The 22,287-nt window shown below is 45.4% G+C and overlaps 1 protein-coding gene and 1 long non-coding RNA gene across 6 annotated transcripts in view; one reads left to right on the top strand and one right to left on the bottom strand.

Moving 5' to 3' along the window:
- FOXK2 (forkhead box K2) overlaps nt 1-10,631 on the bottom strand; it is a 50,593-nt gene extending 39,962 nt beyond the window's left edge. The window contains exon 1 of the mRNA XM_065908768.1: nt 10,219-10,631. Coding sequence (XP_065764840.1) covers nt 10,219-10,631 — 413 coding nt within the window. The remainder of the gene's footprint in view (nt 1-10,218) is intronic.
- A 294-nt stretch (nt 10,632-10,925) lies between these two features.
- LOC136149319 (uncharacterized) lies at nt 10,926-14,060 on the top strand. Of its 5 annotated transcripts, none has more exons than XR_010659660.1 (4): nt 10,926-11,165; nt 11,807-11,954; nt 12,314-12,449; nt 12,996-14,060. It is a non-coding gene; the product is annotated as an uncharacterized lncRNA (long non-coding RNA). The 5 variants fall into 5 exon arrangements; XR_010659659.1 differs by having other exon boundaries at nt 11,807-12,449; nt 12,996-13,108; nt 13,206-14,060; XR_010659661.1 differs by having other exon boundaries at nt 11,807-12,449; nt 12,996-13,394; nt 13,748-14,060.
- The last annotated feature ends 8,227 nt before the right edge of the window (nt 14,061-22,287 follow it).

Below are 22,287 nucleotides of genomic sequence, written 5' to 3'. Positions count from 1 at the left end.
GGGGCAACTAAATCTCTGTGTCATGACTATTATACTTAGCTACTAAAGCCCGTGTGCCTAGAGCCCGTGCTCCACAACAAGAGAAGCCACTGCAATGAGAAGCTCAGCACCACAACGAGAGAGTAGCCCCCAAGAGCCAAAACCAGAGAAAGTCTGAGTGTGGCCAGCTAGACCCAGTGAAGTCAATAATAAATAAATAAAGTTTAAAAAATAGACACAAAAGCAAAGGAGAAACTAATCATAACAGTTGACTACAAAAAAAATCAACATAAAAGAAGGCAACTGGGGAGGAAATGAGGGACCAAAAAAAACTCTAAGACACAGAAAAGAAAACAAATAGCAAAATGGCAGTCCTTCTCTATCAATAATTACTTTAAATGTAAATGGATTAAACTCCCCAATCAAAATACTTCAGACAAGAAACTTAGGATGTTTTCTTCAGAGAACAAACATTAATATTCATTCAGCAACTCTCCTGCATCAGCCAAGGGCAATCCATACATCTCCATGAAGCTGATTCAATAAAATCCATGTTTCTAGAAGAGGATGGTGAGGTTAAGAGATTAGACAGCTCAGACACCGGGGTAAGGGCTCGTGCCTTCCCTCATCCAAAGTGGTGCTATGACACTGTTCCAGGAGCCTGATGAGCATACAGTGCCCTGCACCGGTCATTCTCAGCCCACCCCAAACCTTTCCTACAAGGAGAGGTCTATGGAGAATAACACAGAGGGGAGTAACAACCAGCCTCTGGGATGTGATTCTTACTGTGAAGCCCCCGGGAAGCTGCCCTCCACAGAACAGAGAGAAGACCCAGGCTGACCCAGTGCCTACTGGACACCAGGAGCTGAGGACACTCAACCAACCTTCTGAGTAGAGCTCCACCCCCACCTATAGACAATGCAATGGCTCACAGAGGTTTGGTCAGACTCCTAAACAGGATGCCATTCCAATGGTCTGAGGTGGCCTCCAACAACTATTAATATAACCAAGGCTTGGTGCACTACTTTAACAAACCATGGCTTTAAGTATAGAAGCCAGTCCTTTAACAAAAGTGGTCAAATTGCCATTCCCAAAAAACTAAAATCATTTAAAAAATTTATTTATAAAGACAAAGTTCTTCCCATTAGAGATACGCAGGAAAAGAAAGCCTAAACATTGAACGCCTAGTTACTAGAACTCACAGGTGTTATAAAGAAATAGATATTTTTCAAAACTGTGACTAACATAAGTTTGCATCAACAAGAACATGGACGCTCTGAAAAACAACTTTTAAGAGAGAATAAAATAAAAGATCGGTGGAAAATAAAATACAACTTTCAGAGGTAGGGCAGGAGTGGGGGTTGGACCACTTCATCAGGAAAGGATGTGCTCTGCATCAGGCAATCCCAGAAGGGTCTTCCAGGCCTCTACAAAAGTCCTCAGCTGCAAGAACCACCAGCAGCCTGGCCCTCCTCCAGCCCAAGGCATGAGGCCACAGGAGTCAGCATCTGAGTGCCTACTCTGTGGGAGAAGTCAAGACATATTTGCAGGGACGTAGGTACGACCAGTTCCACCCAGTCTAGTGTGGAGCAACACTGAAGAACAGAAAACTATATGGTCTGACTTGCTCCTAGCACAGATGTATAGGTTACCATGCCGCATGACAACAGTTACATGATCAATGCACATCATCAAGGACATTTTTATTTAACTACAGGAACTTCTGTTCATATGTATCCAGGCTTCCCCTCTACGTATCAATCCCCCTTCAGGTATCAATCAACTTTTAAACGCATAATGCAAGAACAAAAAGGCCACTTAGGATGGTCAATTTAAACAAGAAGACAATGCAGTGAATTGTAGAATCAAAGAAAGAATTTAATTTTAACTGTTCTAAACTGTTTCCTTTGGTGCAGTATCTCCAAATACAAACCTCGAAGCCTATAAACAAATTCACCAACAGACACTTGAGGCCTATCATTGTCCTGGCACTACACAAGGTCACTGAAGGTCACAGGCTACATTTCCAATAAGTGTACAACCTAAGGGTAAATGAGCCCAGCCCACAGAGCACTGGAGTGCCAAGGCACAGGGTATGTGCAATGTTTAAAACACATGTGGGCAAGTCCAGGGGGAGACTAGGCAAAGTGGGAACACAAGACTCAAGGAGGAACCGGAATGGACAGCTCACATTTAAACCAATCTTCTTCCACTCAGCTCAAACAGCTGTAAAACTGATGCTCATAATCCTAACATCCTCCAAAAGTTTAGAAATAGCAAAAACATAGCATTTTTAATATATCACTTTTGCACTCAAAATGCTATTACAGTCTGAAAAAGATCAGAAAAACACAAAGTCAGTCTCCGATCTATGTGTTTAGGTTTTTCTGTATCCCGTCTGTTTAAAAGTCAAAAGACAAGTTTCATACTGCTGATTGTGGGAGACTAAAAAAATACCATGAGAAAACAGCATCCATCTGACAGCAGTCTTTCAGTGTGGTTGTAGTGACACTAATTCACATTCCCTCACACCAACAGTTCATTTTCCAGGAGAACCAAGACCACAAAAAACTGGAACAACTCCACTAGAACAGCTCAATGTTTTTCGCATTAACCATAAATGTTTGTTCAGTAATTTGATCAACCTAATTAAAGAAACTGGATACATGTGAGCATACACATTCCACAGTGAGAACATCAGTCTACTCCCGAGTACTAAGACTGATTTCCTTACAACCCAAGTAAGATTTGGGACTGCCTCCTCAGAGTGTCCTTCCAAAGTTGCAAAGGGAGCAATTCTATGCCAGGCCTCTCCACTTCAAGCTTCGTTTCAGAAAGGCACTGCCAATGAATTAGAAACGAATGCTATGGTACCTTAAAGGTTCTAAACAGGTACCATTTGTAAGTTATTAAAACTCACTGTCTATGGGGCTAGGAATAACACACTGTTACTGACTGTTGTAATCACTGTGGTCCAGGGTCTCCACCATCCTACCACTGATGCTTGGGGTGGTATTATTCTGTGGAAGGGGGACTATCCTTCAAAATCAGAGGATTTTTACAGCATCCCTCGCCCCAGCCCACTAGGTGCCAGCTGCATCCCCGCCCAGTTGCACCAGCCTAACATGTTGCCAAATATCCTGGGGAAGGGAAGGGTACTCCAGTGAGCGTCACTGTTGTACTCTGATCTCTTTCACTGGGTAAGATCCAGAAGCATTCTGCAGATAACAAACTGCAGCAAAGGCCAAACAATGTCTAATATCCCTAAGGAATTCTCAGCACAGTACCAAGCATATACTCCAGAAACTGAGGCATGCTAGGAAAGGCCGCTTCCTATGAGGTGCCCTCTAATCTCCCCACAGCCGCTTCCTGGGATGGCGGCAGTAACACCTTGTCATGGTGCTCAAGCTGCTTCGAATCACAGAAACGGCAATATGTGCCTTCAACCTGTCCTGCTGCATTGTGTTTCATTAGCAAATTCAAACAATCCTCCTTAAAAACTGGGACCAGAAGTGGGAGATGACTTACTGTATTATTATTTAAGCTACTGTAAACTGCTCCAAGGGCTTCCCAGGTGGCTCAGTGGTAAAGAATCTGCCTGCCAATGCAGGAGCCGCAGATTCGATCCCCGAGTCAGGAAGATCCTCTGCAGGAGGAAACAGCAACCCACCCCAGTATTCTTGCCAGGATAACCCAAGGAACAAAGGAGTCTGGGGCTACAGTCCATGGGGTCGCAAAGAATCGGACACGACTAAGTGACTGAGCATAAACTTCTCCAAAATCCAAACATAAATGAAAGCAGGAGCTACACAAAAATGTTAAACAGATAAGAATACCATCCAAGATGCGAATAGCTTTGATTCCTTATTTTTGATTCCTTATTATTCCTTATATAAAGCTTCCTTATTTTAGGGACTTTCTGGTGGTTAAGAGTCCACCTTCCAATGCAAGGGATGCATGTTTGATCCCTGATTGGGGAACTAAGATCCCACATGCTGCAGAGCAAAAACTAAGCCCATGTACTGCAATGAAAGCTCAACACTCCAAAATTAAAAATAATAATAATAAATATTTTTAAAAGCTTCCTTATTTTAGAAACTCTTTTTTTTTTCCATTAAAAAAAGTTTTTCCTCAGCAAAACAAGAATTGCTGAATTTACACAATGGAAAAATTTCCTCTTACTCTATAGTCTCATCTTCTGGAATTATTTCCACCAATTATGAAGCTATACTGTGCTTCTGCAACTGTGGATCTAGATGAGACCTGCTGATGAACAAGGGACCATAAGTGAGGCAACCGCATCTAACTAGAATCCTGTCACTAAATGATCAACATCTGAGAGTATTAAAACAACAGTTATGTCCTAAATCAGTAGCCAACAAACACACATATATATGTACCAAGTAATGATGGTTATGTGCTATTACCAGAGGATACAAACACAAGTAGGACCTGGTCCCTACCCTGGAGGACCAACAAGGGAGAAAGGCAAGCAAGAAGACAAGTTGTAGCACACGGTGATGAGGAGGGAACATTAACATTTAACATTAATATTTCACCTTACCCTCCAGAATGGGCTCCTTGACCTACCACTTCTAGTGGGTCCATAGCACTTCTGTATGTCTGAAAAGCACAGAGCTGCCATTTGAGGCCTGCAGGGAAGCCCAGCTTCAGGTCCTCTCTGCCTTTAAGAAAGAGAACATGGACTTTCCTGGTGGTCCAGTGGTTGAGAATCTGCCTTCCAATGCAAGGGACACGGGTTTGATCCCTGGTCTGGGAAATTTTCACATGCTGCAGAGCAACTAAGCCTGTGTTCTGCAACTACTGAGCCCAAGCACCCAGAGCCTATGCTCTGTAACAAGAGAAGCCACCGCAATGACAAGCTGGCACAGGGCAACTAAAGGGTAGCCCCCACTCACCATAACGAAAGAAAGCCCTCGCAGCAATGGAGACCCAGCACAGCCAAAAATATAAATAAACAAGAAATAAAGAGGCCATGGCCCAAATTTCAAAAGTATATATGGTTTGTTACACTTCAATAAAAAAGCAATTTTAAAAAGAAAAACAGTAAATTGCAAAGTTCTTTGATTAGCCAGAGAAGCCACTCTTCATTAACAAAATAACAGTTTGGCCAATGGCATTAAGGAACAAGAATTCTTCAAAACAGACCGCAAACAGGACATGACTTTTACCCAGTTCCCTTTCCTGACTTTGCCCCAAGGCAGAGGCACTTTTTATTTCCCCCTGAAACAGGGAAGGTTTGTGGTGAAGTTGACAAACTGGAGTGGGGCAGAACCAAAACGGAGGCTCTAGGAGACAGGGCACCCTGAAACAGACCTCTCCTGACTCGGCCTGCTTGATGGCAGCAATCACATCCCATGCATGGCCTGGCTTTATCCTCAGGTCCTGGTGGGGAAAAGATAACCTCTCTTGGCTAAAGAAATTTCAGACTTTGCTCACTACTCCCAGAGGCCTTTGATCAATCTACTGCATGCACATGTGTGGAGCTACGAACAAGCTGGAGAGTGCTGGCCCCTTGAGGACATTTTCACCATGTCACATTTCCGGTGACATTAGTTCTCCACAGGCCCCTCCACACCAGAACACTGCGATAAAATACAAGCAGCCCCTGATGTCTAGCAAGGGCAAGGGCACAGGCCTGGTGCTAATTATGCCCACAAGGTCAGTTATTACCCCTGTTAAAAGTGAGGGAACTAAAACTCAGATTAAGTAGCTGGGCTGGAATCTGACTCCAGTCTGTCCAGCCCCAGTGCCCATTCTTGCTTTCTCCTGATACGATTAGTTGCACACTAATAACCACTACAGGTGACAGGTCCCATCAGGCAGCCCTGTTTCTCAAAATGTGTTAGAAATTAAAACTAATTAAAAATCTAAAGCTACTCCTTAAGTAAACATTTAAAATGAAGAGAGTTCTACCACTACAAGAATTACTAAGCACTAGTAAAGTACAAGTAAGCTGGTTATTGGGTTATTTTTAACATAGTAAAGGAAGTTTTATGCTAAAAAAGCTGCATTATGTTCCCAATGTCTACAAATCAGGGCTAATAAAAATGTATCTCAATTTGCCAAATGAATAAACATTGTAGCTTTAAAAAAAATACATAGTGGCTCTTAAAAGCAACTAATTTGTACACTGAGCACTTTCTAAAGTGCGAAGCAGCTCTGCCTCTTTGCTAAGGATTTGCCATTACATGTTGCCCCCTTCTAGGGACTCCAGCAATCCGGGGCCCCAGCTCTTAGCTCTACCCACAAGCTGATCAGAGGCTCAGGAGATAAAATGAAGGTGTTTCAGTCAATCTGGCAGCCCTGAGACAAGAAATCATGCCAGACCTCACTAATGGCTCTGCTTAGGTCTCCAAAGAAGACACCCTCCTTTTATCATCTCCTGCTGGGAACTCTATATTCTCCACGCGTCATCTGTCCAGTCTTTGGACCTTGGCTACATCCCTCAGCAGTTTCCCCCACCCACTTCACCCTAGCGATCCATATGGTTTACCCTCCTTCCAACCCTAATCTCACCTCTGTCCTTATAATATCCATCTCCTCCCCACAACCATTTCTTACACCTCCACTCTCTCCCTCTCTTTCCCCCAGGAGTCCCACACCCTGTCTCCTTCCTCACCCACCGAACACTGTAATCACCAAGCCCAAGGCTTCCCATGGAGGGTGACATTGCAAGTCACTGTCCCTTTCCCACAGCTCTCCTCTCTCGGCACTCCCTTCCTATTTCCCTCTTTCAGGTACTGTTATTCTCTAGGAACTTTCATTCTGCCCAATCCCTATCATCTAAGCAGGACCGAGTCGCTGTGAGATCCTTCAGTTCTTTTTTTGGGAGTCTTCAACTACAAAGCTCCAGAAGCCACTGTTTATTCAGGTCTCTCCCATCCTCACCTAAGAGGAAGCTCTCTGTGATTTAATGAGAAAGTCTTCAAATGTGACATTACCAAACTTCATCTGCAAGTTAAAACATAACACATAAGAAAGAGGAGGTGGTGTTATATCACCAATTAATCGGCAGTTAACGTAGCATAGAAACAGGGTCACTTTTCTAAATAGGTACAACGGCAATTCTGCATGTTAAATATTTTTGGGCAATAGTAAATTCAACTTGCTCTATTTATAAGTCTGGCTATTAGATATTTAGGATCTTACTGATGAAAAAATACATCAAATTCACTTGACATTTCAAAGTACACACAAATGTTAAAGAGTTGCTTATTTTTATTTATCAGTTCTACTCAGTTTGCTACCATGACCACAAGAAGAGCAACAACAGCAAACCCAGACTTTCCTGTCCAACAGATCTTCCTACAACACTTTATTGCTCACTAAAGTGCCAGACCAGGTCCTTAGACAAACAGGGACCCTGTTTCTCAAAAAAAAAAAAAAAAAAAAAAATCTTCATTCTCTCACTGACCACCGTGAAAATGCTCCCCCACCAGGCCTAGGCAACCTCACATTCCACAAACCTGTCCCCCAAATCCTTTCCAGCCTGAGTTCTACCTCTCCAGCACCAGGCAGCTGGCCCCAGTCACACCTGCAAGGCCACTCCATCTGCCCACTTCAGGAACCTGGCCCAGAGCTCCACAGACAATTCCCTCTCCCAGTTCCAATAACAGCTGAACTTCCAACAAGTCAGATGCTCCTGGGGAGGAAAAAATTGCATTTCTGAACACCCAGCTCTGCATACTTGGTTGCAAATCAAGGATTTTTGGAAATTATTTGTTTTCTGGAAAACCACATGCTTGCAACTCTTCACGTGTTCAGCTTACTCCCCCTACCCCCAATACACCCACTAACACACCGGTCCACACTATGTATGGAACTTACAAGCACCATGGAGAAGGTGCTTGTACTTAAATCTTATCCAAACCATTTAAAATGACAGCCAACACACAGGATCACAGGCCTCATCTTCCTCTGTTCCTCCCAAATTAATATTTAGTATTTTAATAAAATAGTGAACCATACTTCAAGTCTAAACTCCTTATGTACTCTTCCAAATTCTATGTATATAAACTTTAAATACCATAAAGTGCAAATTCATTTTAAAGATGGAATAAAATTATTATTCAAATAAGAGATCATCCAGAGATTGTCATATTTTTAAAACTCCTCAGCGATTTTTCAATTCAGTAAGCAAGTCTGAAATAAGCAATAAGAATATTTCAACCTCTGGGGACTTCCCTAGTGATTCAGTGGTTAAGACTCCACATTTCCACTGCAGGGGGCACGGGTTCGACCCCTGGTCAGGGGAAACTAAGACCACTGCATACCTAGTCACTCTAAGTTACAGGTGCTTTCAAATGAATACAATTTGATTTTTCAGTGTTAAAAAGAACTTAGAACATAAAACTGAGTTTAATTAAAAAAATTTTTTCTAAAGTTTGTCTGCATTTGGCTAGCACCAATCATCTTTACAGTTTCTTCTATTAACTTGTATGTTATCCCTTACACCAACAATTTAGAAATAATGCCTTACAAAAAGAGAGGTGCTGCTAAATCCTAACAGTTATCTACTCATCTCACACTATAAAAATGCCAAAACCCCTTTCATGAAAAAACCCACTCCCCTCTGTCAGTATGGGAAGAGGTTCCCAGGGTCATAAGAAGTCCAGGGCGGGTGGCAGCCTCGGTGGCCCATGGACTCTTCTCTGTTCAAGAGCAGGAGATGAAGGCCAAAGGCCTGGCCTCTACCCCACTGCCTTTCTTAATCATCTCTTCTAAAGGCTCACTCCACCCCTCAAAAGTCTGAATTTTGCCTCCTCACAGAAAGTCCATTTATTTCCATGTTTGTTATGTCAACACAAACAAATGGTTCTGGCTGAATGGCAAAAATACAATTTTCTTTAAAAATCTCAAACTTCTCAGAGTAAAAATATAGTAATAACCTTTGTTATGACACCAAGTTATTTGCAAATAACAAACTGCCTAATGAAGAAGCAGCTGTCAGGTCCCTATCATTGATTTCAGGTGTTCTATAGTATAAATACACACAAACAGCATTCTGGTTTGAAAAATAACATTCTTTGAAATGCTCCCATCAAGATTTAAAGAATTAGCTGGTACAGCTTTCCAAGCTAAGCAATAACACAGCACACGTGTACAAAAGTCAAGGAATAAAGAAAGCAACAAATCTCAGCCCATCTCCAACAACCAAAAGCAGTCAAAAATTTCAGTTTGTGCAAGAAGGTTCTACTTAGAAACAGTCTAGAAGTCTCTGAAGAATAATTACCATTTCCTAGACAGCAAGTTTGTTGTTCAAGTAGACTAAAGGCTAACCTCACAAAACCAGAGAACCAAGCTGAAATGCTCTGTAGTGGGACTGATAGTTCCCCACGAAGCTCACTTAATTACACACTATACGACCTTATAATAATCTTTAAATAATTAAATGATTTTCAAAAGTTATGTTGAAAGTACCTAGTTTTCCCAAAAATTTAGGGTTCAGAGCACAGATTTTAAAATTCATCATGCTTCTTCAAGAGTTTTCACTTTCTAGGCTACAAAAAACACAGTAAGAAAAAGAAGTCCTTGGCAGCTTAAGAAACACAGGCTTGAAATAATACACTACTGAAATCAGGTAAAACAAAAAGAACATAACAGATAAGCCATCATGAGTCAAAAATATACAGAATTTTGTTTGGGGCAGTTCCACCAGCCAGATCAACGTTTCAAATCCACACTACCTACATGCTAGTTATGAAAGATATTGTGCATACTCTCAGAACTGCACAGAGAACCCCAGAAAACCTCAGCCCACGTGGACAGCTGCCTGAGCCTCCAGCTTTGGGAAGGCGAGGGTGGGGGGTCCCGGGCTGGGATTGTAGTCTGTGCTTTGGTCGTGGGTACTAAGGATGAAGCCGGGACATTGGGGTCATGGACTGGGATCCTGCCAGGATGATGGAGTCAGGGTCTTGGTCTGATCGTAGGGAAGAACGAGGCCAGATGCCGAGATCTAGGTCCTGGTTGTGGAGAGGATGGACAAGGGCTCGGGGTCGGAATGAGGGTTAGTCTCTGGGTTCTGACTGTGTCCTACTCGTGGCTAGGACCAGGCGAGGTTCGTTGGCGGGGGGGGCTGGGTCCCTCCTGTTAGTGGAGTCGGGGTAGAGGATCGTGGGTCAGAGTGGATTGAGAGTCGGTGGTCGGGGTCCGAGTCTCGCTGGCCAGGCCGCACCCCCGCCTGCGCCCCCAGGCCCTGGCCCTGGCCCTACTCACACGCGCGGCAGCTGCAGCGGCGGCGCCCCGCGCCTTTGGAATACCCCGTCCACGAACACGCCGTTCTTGCCGAGGCAGCGCAGGTAGAAGTCGCCGCCCGCGTCGGGCCCGGGCTGCGCCGACGGCTCCGGGGCCGCCCCGCCATGGCCGCCGCCGCCTGGGGGCGTGAAGATCTCGAGGTGGCGCCGCGAGATGAAGCTCGAGTGGCCCATGCTCACGTCCACCGAGCCCTGCGACGAGTTGCGCCCGATGGTCACCGAGCGCTTCTTCATCAGGTACTCGAACTCGCGGCCCTCGAGGCGCGCCACGGCCCAGCCGCCCGGCGGCGACCCGCCGCCCGCGCCCCCGCCGCCCCCGGCCCCGCCGCCCGCGGGAGGCCCCCCCGCGCCCGGGAGCGCCGCGGCCGCCGCCATGGGCCTGCGAGGGCCCGGGCCGCCTTCCGCCGCCGCCACGGAGCTGAGGGCCGAGCGAGGCCGCCGGCCGGCGAGCGACGAGCGGCGGCGAGGGGCGGGACACGCGCGGCGCGCCGCGGGCCGGCGCCGGGCCGGTGACTGACGGCCGCGCCCGCCTATAGGGGCGGTGCACGGCAGTGGGGCTACCGGCGGCCGACCAATAGCGAGGCACGCCGGCCTTGCGCTTGCACGTCGGCCGCGGCGCCCGACGCAGGCGCGACTCCGGGCGGCCTGGAAAACCCGGGATGGAGCAGGGAGGCCGCGGAGCCGACGCGCGGCACCGCGGCGCGCAGTGCCGCGCGTGGGGCGAGGGCGGGAGCCGGGCTGGGGTCAAGGTCGGCGCGGGCAAGCGGCGGGGGCCCGCACGCGCCTCACCCGGCCCAGCGCTTTGCAGCTGCTGTCACGCGTGCACACTCAGGCTTGGTCGGAGCCTGCCGCGTGCTGGCAGCTGAACTCCAGGCGTTTCCACGGTTGCAGTGGCTGTGAGACCCCAGCGTGAGTGTCTGCGGAGTGGTGGGGAGGGGGAGGGGTGAAGGTCCGCAGGGAGGAGGGTGGGGAGAGTCCACGGGGGCGGGGGGAGGATCCTCGGAGAGGGTCCACGGGGACGCGGGGAGGGGTACGGGGAGGGGTGCAAGGGCCAGCATCCGGGATGCCAAGGGCGCGGTGGGAGCGGGAAGCCTCGAGGGCCGCAGATCGGGCTCCGCTCACAGAGCCGAGCGCTTTGGGTTCTCTGTGTTACAACCCATTCTAAAGAAATGGAAATTAACGTATTCCTCTGAATGCGACATCGCCTGTCTCATTTGCCCTAGACGTGTTTGTGGTTATAGTACAATCCCCTGGGGGTTCACACTGCTTTGAGCCATAAGTGTGGCAGAGTATCCTAGACAGAAGAAATGTAGTTTTCGTTGAAGTCTCATACGTGGGAGAGACTTTAGGTGGTGATGAGACAAGAATGGAAATAATAAGGGGGGAAACCTTTCATTCACAAAGCACAATTGATCCAAAGAAAGAGCATCCCATCAAGTATAAAGTAACTGACCTGAGTTTGGAGCCTGTGCTGTGTGCTGTTGAACTTATATAAGGCCACTCACTAGAAACGTTCACTTGCTTTTCACATTTTTTTTCCATCAACACAGAGTATGCACCACGTGCAGGGAACCCAAGCCGGAAGGTATGAAGAGGGTGAGCTTATCCCATTGCACTGATGTGTCTCAAGGATGTCCCTACTATGTAGACATAAAGCTCCTTGATGAAAAAATGGACAATGCCTGGCAAGTGGAAATGGTAACTAACACACAGTTCTGAGAAGGAAAGCGATTACTGACAGTGGCTCCAGATCAGAGGGGGCCTGCACCAGCTCTTCCATCCATTCTGAATGCTCAGTGAACACCTGCTGGGTACCAGGCATAGGACAGGGTTGGACAGAGAACAGTAAGCAGGCCCCGGCTGCCACGTTCCAGCCTGTATGAAAGAAGGCTCAAAAGGAAGCAGCACCTAACAGCCATTGAGATGGAGGAGCAGCACCCAGGAGATGCTCTCAGGGTTTGGCAGCATTGCTGCGCTTTACATTGAGCCACAGAAGGCAGAGATGTGAAGGAGACATACCTGACCCAGGGTTTACAAAGCTTTGTTCTTTCATCCAGGGGCTGTGTCCATGCCGGACACAAGTGCAGGAAGAGAGCACGACCACAGGACCCCTGCTTGGTGAGGCATATGGAGGACCCACAGCGCATGTGTGAGCACTTTCAGGCACAGCCAGGGAGCAGCACAGAGAGCAGCGTGAGTGGACTAAGAGGCAGGCAGGAGGGTCAGGGGAGGTGGACACCTCTGCCCCGAGGCCTGAGGGATGTGAGCCAGGGCTGTAGTGACCTCTGGGCAAAGATCAAGGGCAGCAGCCCAGAGGTGGGGGGAGGCCCCTGCATGAGGGGAGAGATAGTCAGGGAGCCGTTCAGTGGCTGCTGCTCCACGAGGCCACATTCTCCATTTCCTTACCTGCAACAAGGGCCCCGCACTGGCTGCTCTCAGAAGCCTCTTCCAGCTCAAACCCTCCATTCTGAGGAGGCTCTGGGGGCTACCCTTCTTGAAAACCCTCTTTCTAGAAGAAAAGATTCAAACAAGTCCTGACACTTCCAGTGTTTATATCCGAGCTGTCCTGACGGGGGAAAGTGCTATCAGAATTGTCTGTGATTAGGTTAATAAACCCTCCCTTTAGCATTCTCTGCATGCCAGGTACTTCTCTAAGGACTGTCTTGATACTGGCTCCGGCCATCCTCGTGATACACCTCTGACTGACAGAAGCTCTGACTGCCCACATATTACTCCTAGGAGGCACAGAGAGGTTGACTAACTTGCCCATGCCAGCAGAGCCAGTCTGCCCTTCATTACATCACCAGAGAAATAAAAACAAGGCTTCCTGTGTGCCCTTCACAATAGAGAGGGTGCGTATTGACAATAAAATCATCATGAACTTTGATACTCTTTAAGAAACAAAAATTCAGAGTAATCACCAGCACTGGACCTGGTTTCATTTAACAGAATAATATGAACAATTTGTGATGAGACGTCCTATGATCTTGAGAATGTAACACCGGATTTCATAACTTTTCCTACCAAAAAACCTTCAGAAGCTCACGGTTAGACACCAGAGGGAAGCCAGACCCAGCAGTCTGTTTCCTCCCTGTCCAGCTCCTGCCCAACTTTCCCAATTCTTCCCACTACTCCCAGGTGGCCTGGAGGACCTGTGCCTACCAGCCCCTCGGCACTGCCTGCACCCAGCTCTACCCTAACCGCCGCTTGCCTGTTGATCCCTGCATTCCGCCTTTGTTCCCAGCACCTGTACCCAGATGCTGCCTGTACCCAGCACCATCCCCCCACCTATCCAATTCCTGCTTCTTGCACAAAGTATTCCAGTGCTGAGGTAACTCTGCTAGGCTCTCCAGGGCCCCAGACTTCCTAACTTGTGTGTTCTGTTACACTTAATAACATACTGCCTCCCTTGCATTGTTACTTACTTTCTGTACTGTTACTTTTCATGAGTTTGTGGTATATGCCTTGTCTCCCTGACTCTGTTACTGCAGACCTTGAGCTGTATGTCTGACTCACTCCCAGTGATGGACACTCAGCACGAAGCTGCCTCAGGAAATCAGGCCATTCCATCCATCTGACTGGGCTGCCAGGCGCCACTTTCATCTCTGTCCTTGACTGGGGGTAGCCTGGCCATCTTGACAAGATAGAAACAGCACTTTGAATTGCATGGGAAAAATGTACTCTACAGAGAGGAGACAAATACTCTTCTTTTGGCCAAGCTTTTAGAGGAAATATAAGGTATGTTCATTAAAATATGTCCCTGCTGATAATCAGCACTGGAAATTCAAAAGGTGTTACCTTGAATAAATGTTATTTTTCACATTTCTGACTGTCTTCTTTATAAAAAATACAAATACTATGGAGTAAATTTCATATTACCATAAACTTTTTGCTACCCAGGATTCTGAGATGAATGAAATATTCTATTTGGGGACTTCCCTGGTGGTCCAGTGGTTAAGACTCTGTGCTCCCAATGCTGGGGGCCTGGGTTCCATCCCCAGTCAGGGAACTAGATCCCATGTGCCACAACTAAGACCCAGCACAGCCAAATAAATAAATAAGTTTTTAAAATATTCCATTTGATCAAACATCCTTGACTCTGAGGCAGGAATATGACTGTTCTTATGTTCCTATCTCAGCATCACAGTAGCAAGCAGATAGTAGGTATTCCATATATTTGTCAAACCATAGAGTTGAGTTGAGGTCCACTTGGTAGAGAGACTGAAATTTATCATATGATGATATCACTTATATGTGGAATCTAATATATGACACAAATGAACTTATCTGTGAGGCAGTCACAGACACAGAAAACAGACTTGTGGCTGCCAAGGAAGATGGAGGGTGAGGAGGGAAGGACTAGGAGTTTGTGATTAGCAGATGCAAACTATTTTTTTTTTTCGAACTATTATATATAGGATGGATAAACAACAAGGTCCTACTGTACAGTCTGGGGAACTATATTCAATACCCTGTAATAAACCATAATGGAAAAGAACAGGAAAAAGAATGTATATCTGTATATAACTGAATTACTAAGCTGCACAGTAGAAATTAACACAATGTTGTAAATCAACTATACTTCAGTAAAATAGGACAAAGGTATCCTATGACTATGAAGTTTCAAATAATTGTGACACAATCACAACAACCTGACATTAACACCTTACATGTATTTTCTTGACAATTCAGGAGGCATTTCATGATCTCATGGTGCCTATCATCATGATTATGAATACTGTTTTTTTCACTGCCATGCTATATGCAGAGAAAAGAAAAAGAAAGTGAAAGTCACTCAGTTACTCTTTGTGACCCCATGGGCTGGGGATCTTCCCAATCCAGGGATTGAACCCAGGTCTCCCACATGGCAGATGGATTCTTTACCAACTGAGCCACCAGGGAAACCTAAGAATACTGGAATGGGTAGCCTATCCCTTCTCCAGGGGATCTTCCCCACCCAGAGATCGAACTCAGGTCTCAGGTCTCCCGCATGGCAGATGAATTCTTTACCAGCTGAGCTGCCAGGGAAACCTAAGAATACTAGAATGGGTAGCCTATCCCTTCTTCAGGGGATCTTCCTGATCCAGGGATCGAACCGGGGTCTCTTGCATTGCAGGCAGTTTCTTTACTAGCTGAGCTATCAGGGAAGCCCCTATATGCAGAGAAGAACCTGCCAACTTGAAGTTCATCCTGATTGGTTTAGTTAACTGTATTGGTACAGATCACTAAACAAAAGTAACGTATTCTTTAATATTGATCTGCTAAGTTTATTATATAGCCCAATTGGTCTATAGAATCAATATTATCCCACTCAAATCCCTAGTTGGCTTGCTTGTAGGAACTGACAAGCTGACTCTGATATTCATATAGAAGTGCAAAGGATCAAGATGATCTTGAAAAAGAAGAACTAAGTTTGAAGGACTTATGGCTATACTAATACAAATTAAAGCTATAGTAACAAAGTAAATATGACGTGCCTTTTCTAATTCAGCTTTTAACAAAAAGTCAAAATATAGTGTAGCTATAGTTTTCAAATCAACATAAAGCTATACTAATCAAAATTGTGTGGCATTGGTGTAAGAGTAGACAGACCAGTGGAACACAATAAAAAGTCCAGAAATAGACCTCCACATATAAAATCAACTGATTTTAACAGAGGTGCCAAAGTTACTCTGTAGGGAAAGGGCAATGTGATATAATAAATATATACTTGGTCTCTGCCCCTGGTTCCTGACACAGAGCTCTTAAATCCCTTGGAATTTCCTGGGTATAGGAGCATCTTTTGTTGTAATGAAGCAACTCTGGATGAGCTCATGGATGGGGGCCGGTCACCAGAAAGACCAAGCCAGCGTTAGACACAGAAGTTTTAGCCCCACCACTGTCCTCCCGGAGAGGGACTGAAAATTGTTAACCAAAGATGACTATCTGATGAAGCTTCCATAAAAGTCTCTCAATTATAGGGTTCAGAGAGCTCCCAGGTCAGAGAATACATGCATGTGCCAGGAGAGTGGTACTCTGATCCCACACGGGCAGAAGCTCCATTGAAGACCCTTCTGGGCTATATCCCTTGTATCTCCTCGTCTGGCTGTTAAGCTGTATCCTTTAGAATGTCCCTATAATAAGTCCATTAACAGAACTATTTCCCTGGGTTTTGTGAGCCATTTTATCAAATTACTGAACCTGAGAGGGTCGTGGGAACGCCTGTTTGTAGCCACGTGGGATAGAAGTGTTTAAGTATGGGTACCCTGTGGGCCTACTACTTAAAATTGGTGTCTGAAGTGGGGACAGTCTTGTGGGATGGGGCCCTTAACCTGTGGGGTCTGCAGTAACTCCAGGTAGTTCCTGTGAGAACTGAATTAAACTGTAGGTGGCCCACCTGGCATCCCGGGAAGGCAATGGCACCCCACTCCAGTACTCCTGCCTGGAAAATCCCATGGACGGAGGAGCCTGGGAGGCTGTAGTCCATGGGGTCGCTAAGGGTCGGACACGACTGAGCAACTTCACTTTCACTTTTCACTTTAATGCATTGGAGAAGGAAATGGCAACCCACTCCAGTGTTCTTGCCTGGAGACTCCCAGGGATGGGGGAGCCTGGTGGGCTGCTATCTATGGGGTTGCACAGAGTCAGACATGATTGAAGTGACTTAGCAGCAGCAGCAGCAGCACCTGGCGTCCACAGAGAACTGGAAATTGCTTGGTATGGAAAATCCACACATCTGGTGTCAGAAGTGTTGTGTGTAGAGAAAGTTTTTCTTTAGGAAGTCTACTCAATAAACTGCTGGAACAACTAGATATCTAAATAATCATCATAATCACAAATGAGAAATCTGACGTTATCTTTCACCACACAGAAAAATTAATTTGGATAGATCATAGAGCTGTATGTAAAAGCTGAAACTATCCAGCTTCCGAAAAGGAAACAGGAAACTATCCTTGTGTCTTCTGGGTCACAGGACCCCAAAAGTGAAAACCATAGAAGGAAAAAAATTGATAAAAGTTATGAAAAAATAAATAGGCAAGAGTCTTGAACAGCTACTTCACAAGAGAAGATATGTGAATGATCCATATACTCAAGGAGAGATTGATATCACGAGTCATCAGGGAAATGCAAATTAAAACCATAAGAATACTGGAAGAATGGCTAAAATTAATAAAACCAACCTTACCAAGTGTAGGCAATGATGTGAAGCAATGCAAACTCTCCTACATTGTCAGTGGTAATATAAGGTGGTACCATCACTGCAAAATACTCTGGCAGCTTCTTATTACATTAAGACTCTGAGTTTCCAATGCAAGCAGCATGGATTCAATCCCTGGTTAGAAACTAAGATCCCACATGCCACAAGGAGTGGCCTATAAACAAGTTTTTTAAAAATGAGACATGCTTATTACTGTTTTTTTATTATGGTAAAGGGCAGAATCCTAAGCAGTGGGAGTAGCTCATGTGAACATAGTGAGTATTGTTCTGGGCCTTTCCTGGTGAGTAGGTGGAAGATCAACCCTGATCATTTTCCTTATTAATACATAAAGTATTGATTAATTAATTAGAGAATGAACGATAAAGAATTATAAAGTGAAGAAGAAAATGTTAGTCGCTCAGTTGTGTCTGACTCTTTATGATCCTGTGGGCTGTCCATGGAATTCTTCTCCAAGCAAGAATACTGGAGTGGGTTGCCATTCCCTTCTCCAGGGGATCTTCCTGACCTGATCTTCCTTCCTGATCAACAGGAAAGGCCCAGAACAACACTCACTCAGCTGCTCACATGAGTTACTCCCACTTACTAGGATTCTGCCCTTTTCCATTATAAAAAAGAATAAACATGTCTCACCTTTTTAACTTTTTTTTTGTCACACCCAGGATTGAACCCAGGTCTCCTGCATTGCAGGCACATTCTTTACCGTCTGAGCCACCAGGGAAGAGAATGAATGATAAAGAATGATAAAGTGCCTGTGTCCCCTGCATTGGAAGCTCAGAGTCTTAACCACTGGACCACTAGGGAAGTCCCACATATTTCACTTTCATAATTGCAATTTTAAAATACAATTAAGGTTGGAAAACATAAGTAGATCACTTGAAAACTGGCAAAATGTTTTAAACTCCCATTTGATTTTTGGAAAGAACGAGTTCTATAGGTGAATGATACATTGCTAGTTGAATTTCATTCATTATCAAAAGCTTCAGAGATAAATCTTATAATACCAATTTAAAAAAGAAAATACTGAAAATATCCTTAAATTTACTGATGTTAACTGGGACGGAAAGTATGTTTCTAATCCTCACCACCAAAAGCTCTTTTCCAAAGACCTCCCTTAGGTGATCTGGAAACTAGTTGGGGATGTATTAATACTTTATGTATTAATTATTAATCCTTATTAATACATAAAGTCCTACACACACACACGACAGACTCCTACCACATAAGTTTAGCTCTAGCCATTCCATCCCTAGGTATTTACCCAAGAGAGAAGAAAGCAGATGCCTGCAAAATTGCTTATTTAAGAATGTTCAAAAAAAAAAAAAAAAAAGAATGTTCATAGCAGCTCTATTCATAACAACCAAAGGCTGAAACAACACAAGCGCCTTCAACAGGCAAGTAAGAAACAAATGGAGGGGGTGAGCACAGCGGGACAGGGGTGCCTCCCGGATTCCAGGGAGGTGGTGCAGGCTCTCTTGAGCCCTTTTGTGCTTCCTCGTACCAACCCTTTGTGGAAAGTGTTTTGAGTTTCCACAGAAAGGTCATTCAAATAGAGCAAAGCTGGGAGTGTGGTATCTTCAGACCCGGACGTTCCAGGTGCAGGAATTTACAAGTTACCAGCACAGCTGTGCTTGGTTGGTTCCTGCAGGGTTCAAAATGGAAATCGACACAGTTCTGTAATGTACATCAGTGGCAGCCAGCTGAATATACTAGGACACCCACACATTAAAAAAATGAAGGGGTGACTCTGCCCAGGTGTGGTAATGGGGATGTGTGTACCCCATAGTCAGGGCTGATCTACCACCTGCTCACCAGGAAAGGCCCAGAACAACCCGTCACTCAGCTGCTCACATGAGCTACTTCCGCTTATTAGGATTCTGCCCTTTTCCCTAGTAAAAAAGAATATGTCTCACTTTTTAAACTTTTTTTTTGCCACATTGCACAGCATGTGGGATCTTAGTTTACCAACCAGGGATTGAACCCACAACCCCTGCATTGGAAGCTCAGAGTCTTAACCACTGGACCACTAGAGAAGTCTCACATGTCTCACTAATGTAACTGCAACTTAAAATTACATTTTCATTAGAGCACCTAAAAATTGGTAAAATGTTTTAAACTCCATCTGATTTTTGGAAATTGAATTTTATAGGTGAAAAATAAACACATTCCTAGTTGAACTGCATTCTTTAAAAAAATGAGAGCTTCAGAGATAAATCTTATAAAACCAATTTAAAAAAGAAAATTCCCTTAAATGTATTGGTATTAACTGGACCTGAAAGTGTGTTTCTAATCCTCCTCCACCAAAATCTCTTCTCCAAAGGCCTCCCTTAGGTGATTTGGAAACTGGGGGAGGCATAATCACTCTGTACGCCTGAGGGCAGAAAGCAGGTCTGTGGGTGTGTCCCTATGTAATTCTTCACACACATCATGGAAACCTTACATATGTGGCTATGTGTACAGTACTTACCTCCTGGATTAAGGCAATGGTTCTGGAAAGGCAGCCCTCAGAATGTGCCCTGGGGTAGGTGGCCCTGCACAGGCTGTCCCCTGTGCCTCTGTGTAAATATGCCTCTAAGCCATATTTACCAAAGTTTGAGAAAAACACCAAGGATGGCCTGGAAGCAGGAGATGAAGGTATGAGGCTCATGCTCCTTGTAGTGACCAGTGTCCCAGGGCCAGCCAGGTCAGTTGCCCTTAGCATCATCTCCAGTCAAGGACGTTGCTGCTGCTGCTGCTGCTGCTAAGTCACTTCAGTCGTGTCTGACTCTGTGCGACCCCATAGACGGCAGCCCACCAGGCTCCCCCGTCCCTGGGATTCTTCAGGCAAGAACACTGGAATGGGTTACCATTTCCTTCTCCAATGCATGAAAGTGAAAAGTGAAAGTGAAGCTCAGTTGTGTCCAGCTCTTCACAACCCCATGGACTGCAGCCTCCCAGGCTCCTCCGTCCATGGGATTTTCCAGGCAAGAGTACTGGAGTGGGTTGCCATTGCCTTCTCCAGTCAAGGACGTTAGCATCCCCCAAAACACAGAAACATAGAAACGTGCAAAACACAGTAGGACAGAAAATTCAATAGCTAAAGGCTGTTTCTGAAAAAAGGAGCTTCTATTGCCTTGACTCAGGGGCCCCAGCTCCAGCCCCACTCCGCCTGGGCTGTAGCTTCTCAGTGTTTGTCTAAGCATCTCTGGTCCTCTCATTGCCTGAGTTCTAAACCTCTGGGCAAACTTTTTTTTTTTTTTTTGAATTTATTCTTGTTTTTATCTTTTTTACTTTTATTTTTTTTGCTTTTTTTTTTTCCAGTGGGTTTTGTCATACATTGATATGAATCAGCCATAGAGTTACACATCACATATTCCCCATCCCGATCCCCCCTCCCACCTCCCTCTCCACTCGATTCCTCTGGGTCTTCCCAGTGCACCAGGCCCGAGCACTTGACTCATGCATCCCACCTGGGCTGGTGATCTATTTCACCATAGATAATATACATGCTGTTCTTTCGAAACATCCCACCCTCACCTTCTCCCACAGAGTTCAAAAGTCTGTTCTGTACTTCTGTGTCTCTTTTTCTGTTTTGCATATAGGGTTATCGTTACCATCTTTCTAAATTCCATATATATGTGTTAGTATGCTGTAATGTTCTTTATCTTTCTGGCTTACTTCACTCTGTATAATGGGCTCCAGTTTCATCCATCTCATTAGAACTGATTCAAATGAATTCTTTTTAACAGCTGAGTAATATTCCATGGTGTATATGTACCACAGCTTCCTTATCCATTCGTCTGCTGATGGGCATCTAAGTTGCTTCCATGTCCTGGCTATTATAAACAGTGCTGTGATGAACATTGGGGTGCACGTGTCTCTTTCAGATCTGGTTTCCTCAGTGTGTATCTGGGCAAACTTTGATTCATGGGCTACTCATTGCCCACTCATGCATTCACTTTTTCATTCATTCATTCACTAGCTTGTTCACTCATCAAACATTCCTCATGCTGGGCCCAGTGCTGGATGCCCTGGCCCACAGGGAGCAAAGGGGACACAGGCCCTGCCTTCATCAGTCCAGGAAAGGGAGGCGGCCTTGATTCAGCACTCCTCACCTGGACCAGCAACCCAAATTCCCTCAAACATGGTCAGCTCCCTTCCCCGGTTCCCCTCCCCTCACTTGCTAACCAAGCTACTTGAATGGAAGACCCAGCTCCCATGGCGCCTCCATCAGCCACCCCAGTCACCTGCCACACAGTGAGAAGTGCTCCTCCCTTGGACCTGCTTCGTACCCACCTGGTTCTCAGCTTGCAGTCTGGGACAGTCATTATGTACATTATCCCAACAGATTCTGAGCTTGGAGGTGGAGCTCCTGATTAACACTGGCCTGATGCAGAGTAAGTTTTAGAAAGTGACATAATGAGTGAATGATTATATTCCAGCCAGTTACTGTCCATTGGCCCAGGCAGAAAACTTCTCTGAGCCTTTGGATTGAAACACAGAGAACCAAGGTGAAAACCTTGCCTCATCCTGCTGGCCCTAGGTTAGGGATGAGAAATTGAGAGGAAGCAGGCAGTCAGAACATGAGCATGGAAGCTGATGCAACTCTTGTAGAGAATTCAGATGGCAAAAATCAAAGTTAAACATGTCAATTCAGCATCAATGCAGAGCTGCATCCACAGGAGACACTATGCTTCATTTAGGAAATAAAAAGATGAGACACAAACCCTGCCTCTAACAAATCAAATACCACAATTGTTAAAAGTGGGCGAAGAAGATTTCTTATGTTGGATAGTGAGCTACAGAGAAGTTAAGGAGGGGCTGGAGAAAACCACGTGTTTCTGGACTAGAGCTGGA

Source organism: Muntiacus reevesi, chromosome 18 (genome assembly GCF_963930625.1).
Source record: "Muntiacus reevesi chromosome 18, mMunRee1.1, whole genome shotgun sequence".
In the NCBI taxonomy this organism is placed as follows: domain Eukaryota; kingdom Metazoa; phylum Chordata; class Mammalia; order Artiodactyla; family Cervidae; genus Muntiacus; species Muntiacus reevesi.
The sequence above is the reverse complement of the archived record's forward strand: the minus strand, read 5'-3'. Positions and strand labels throughout refer to the sequence as shown.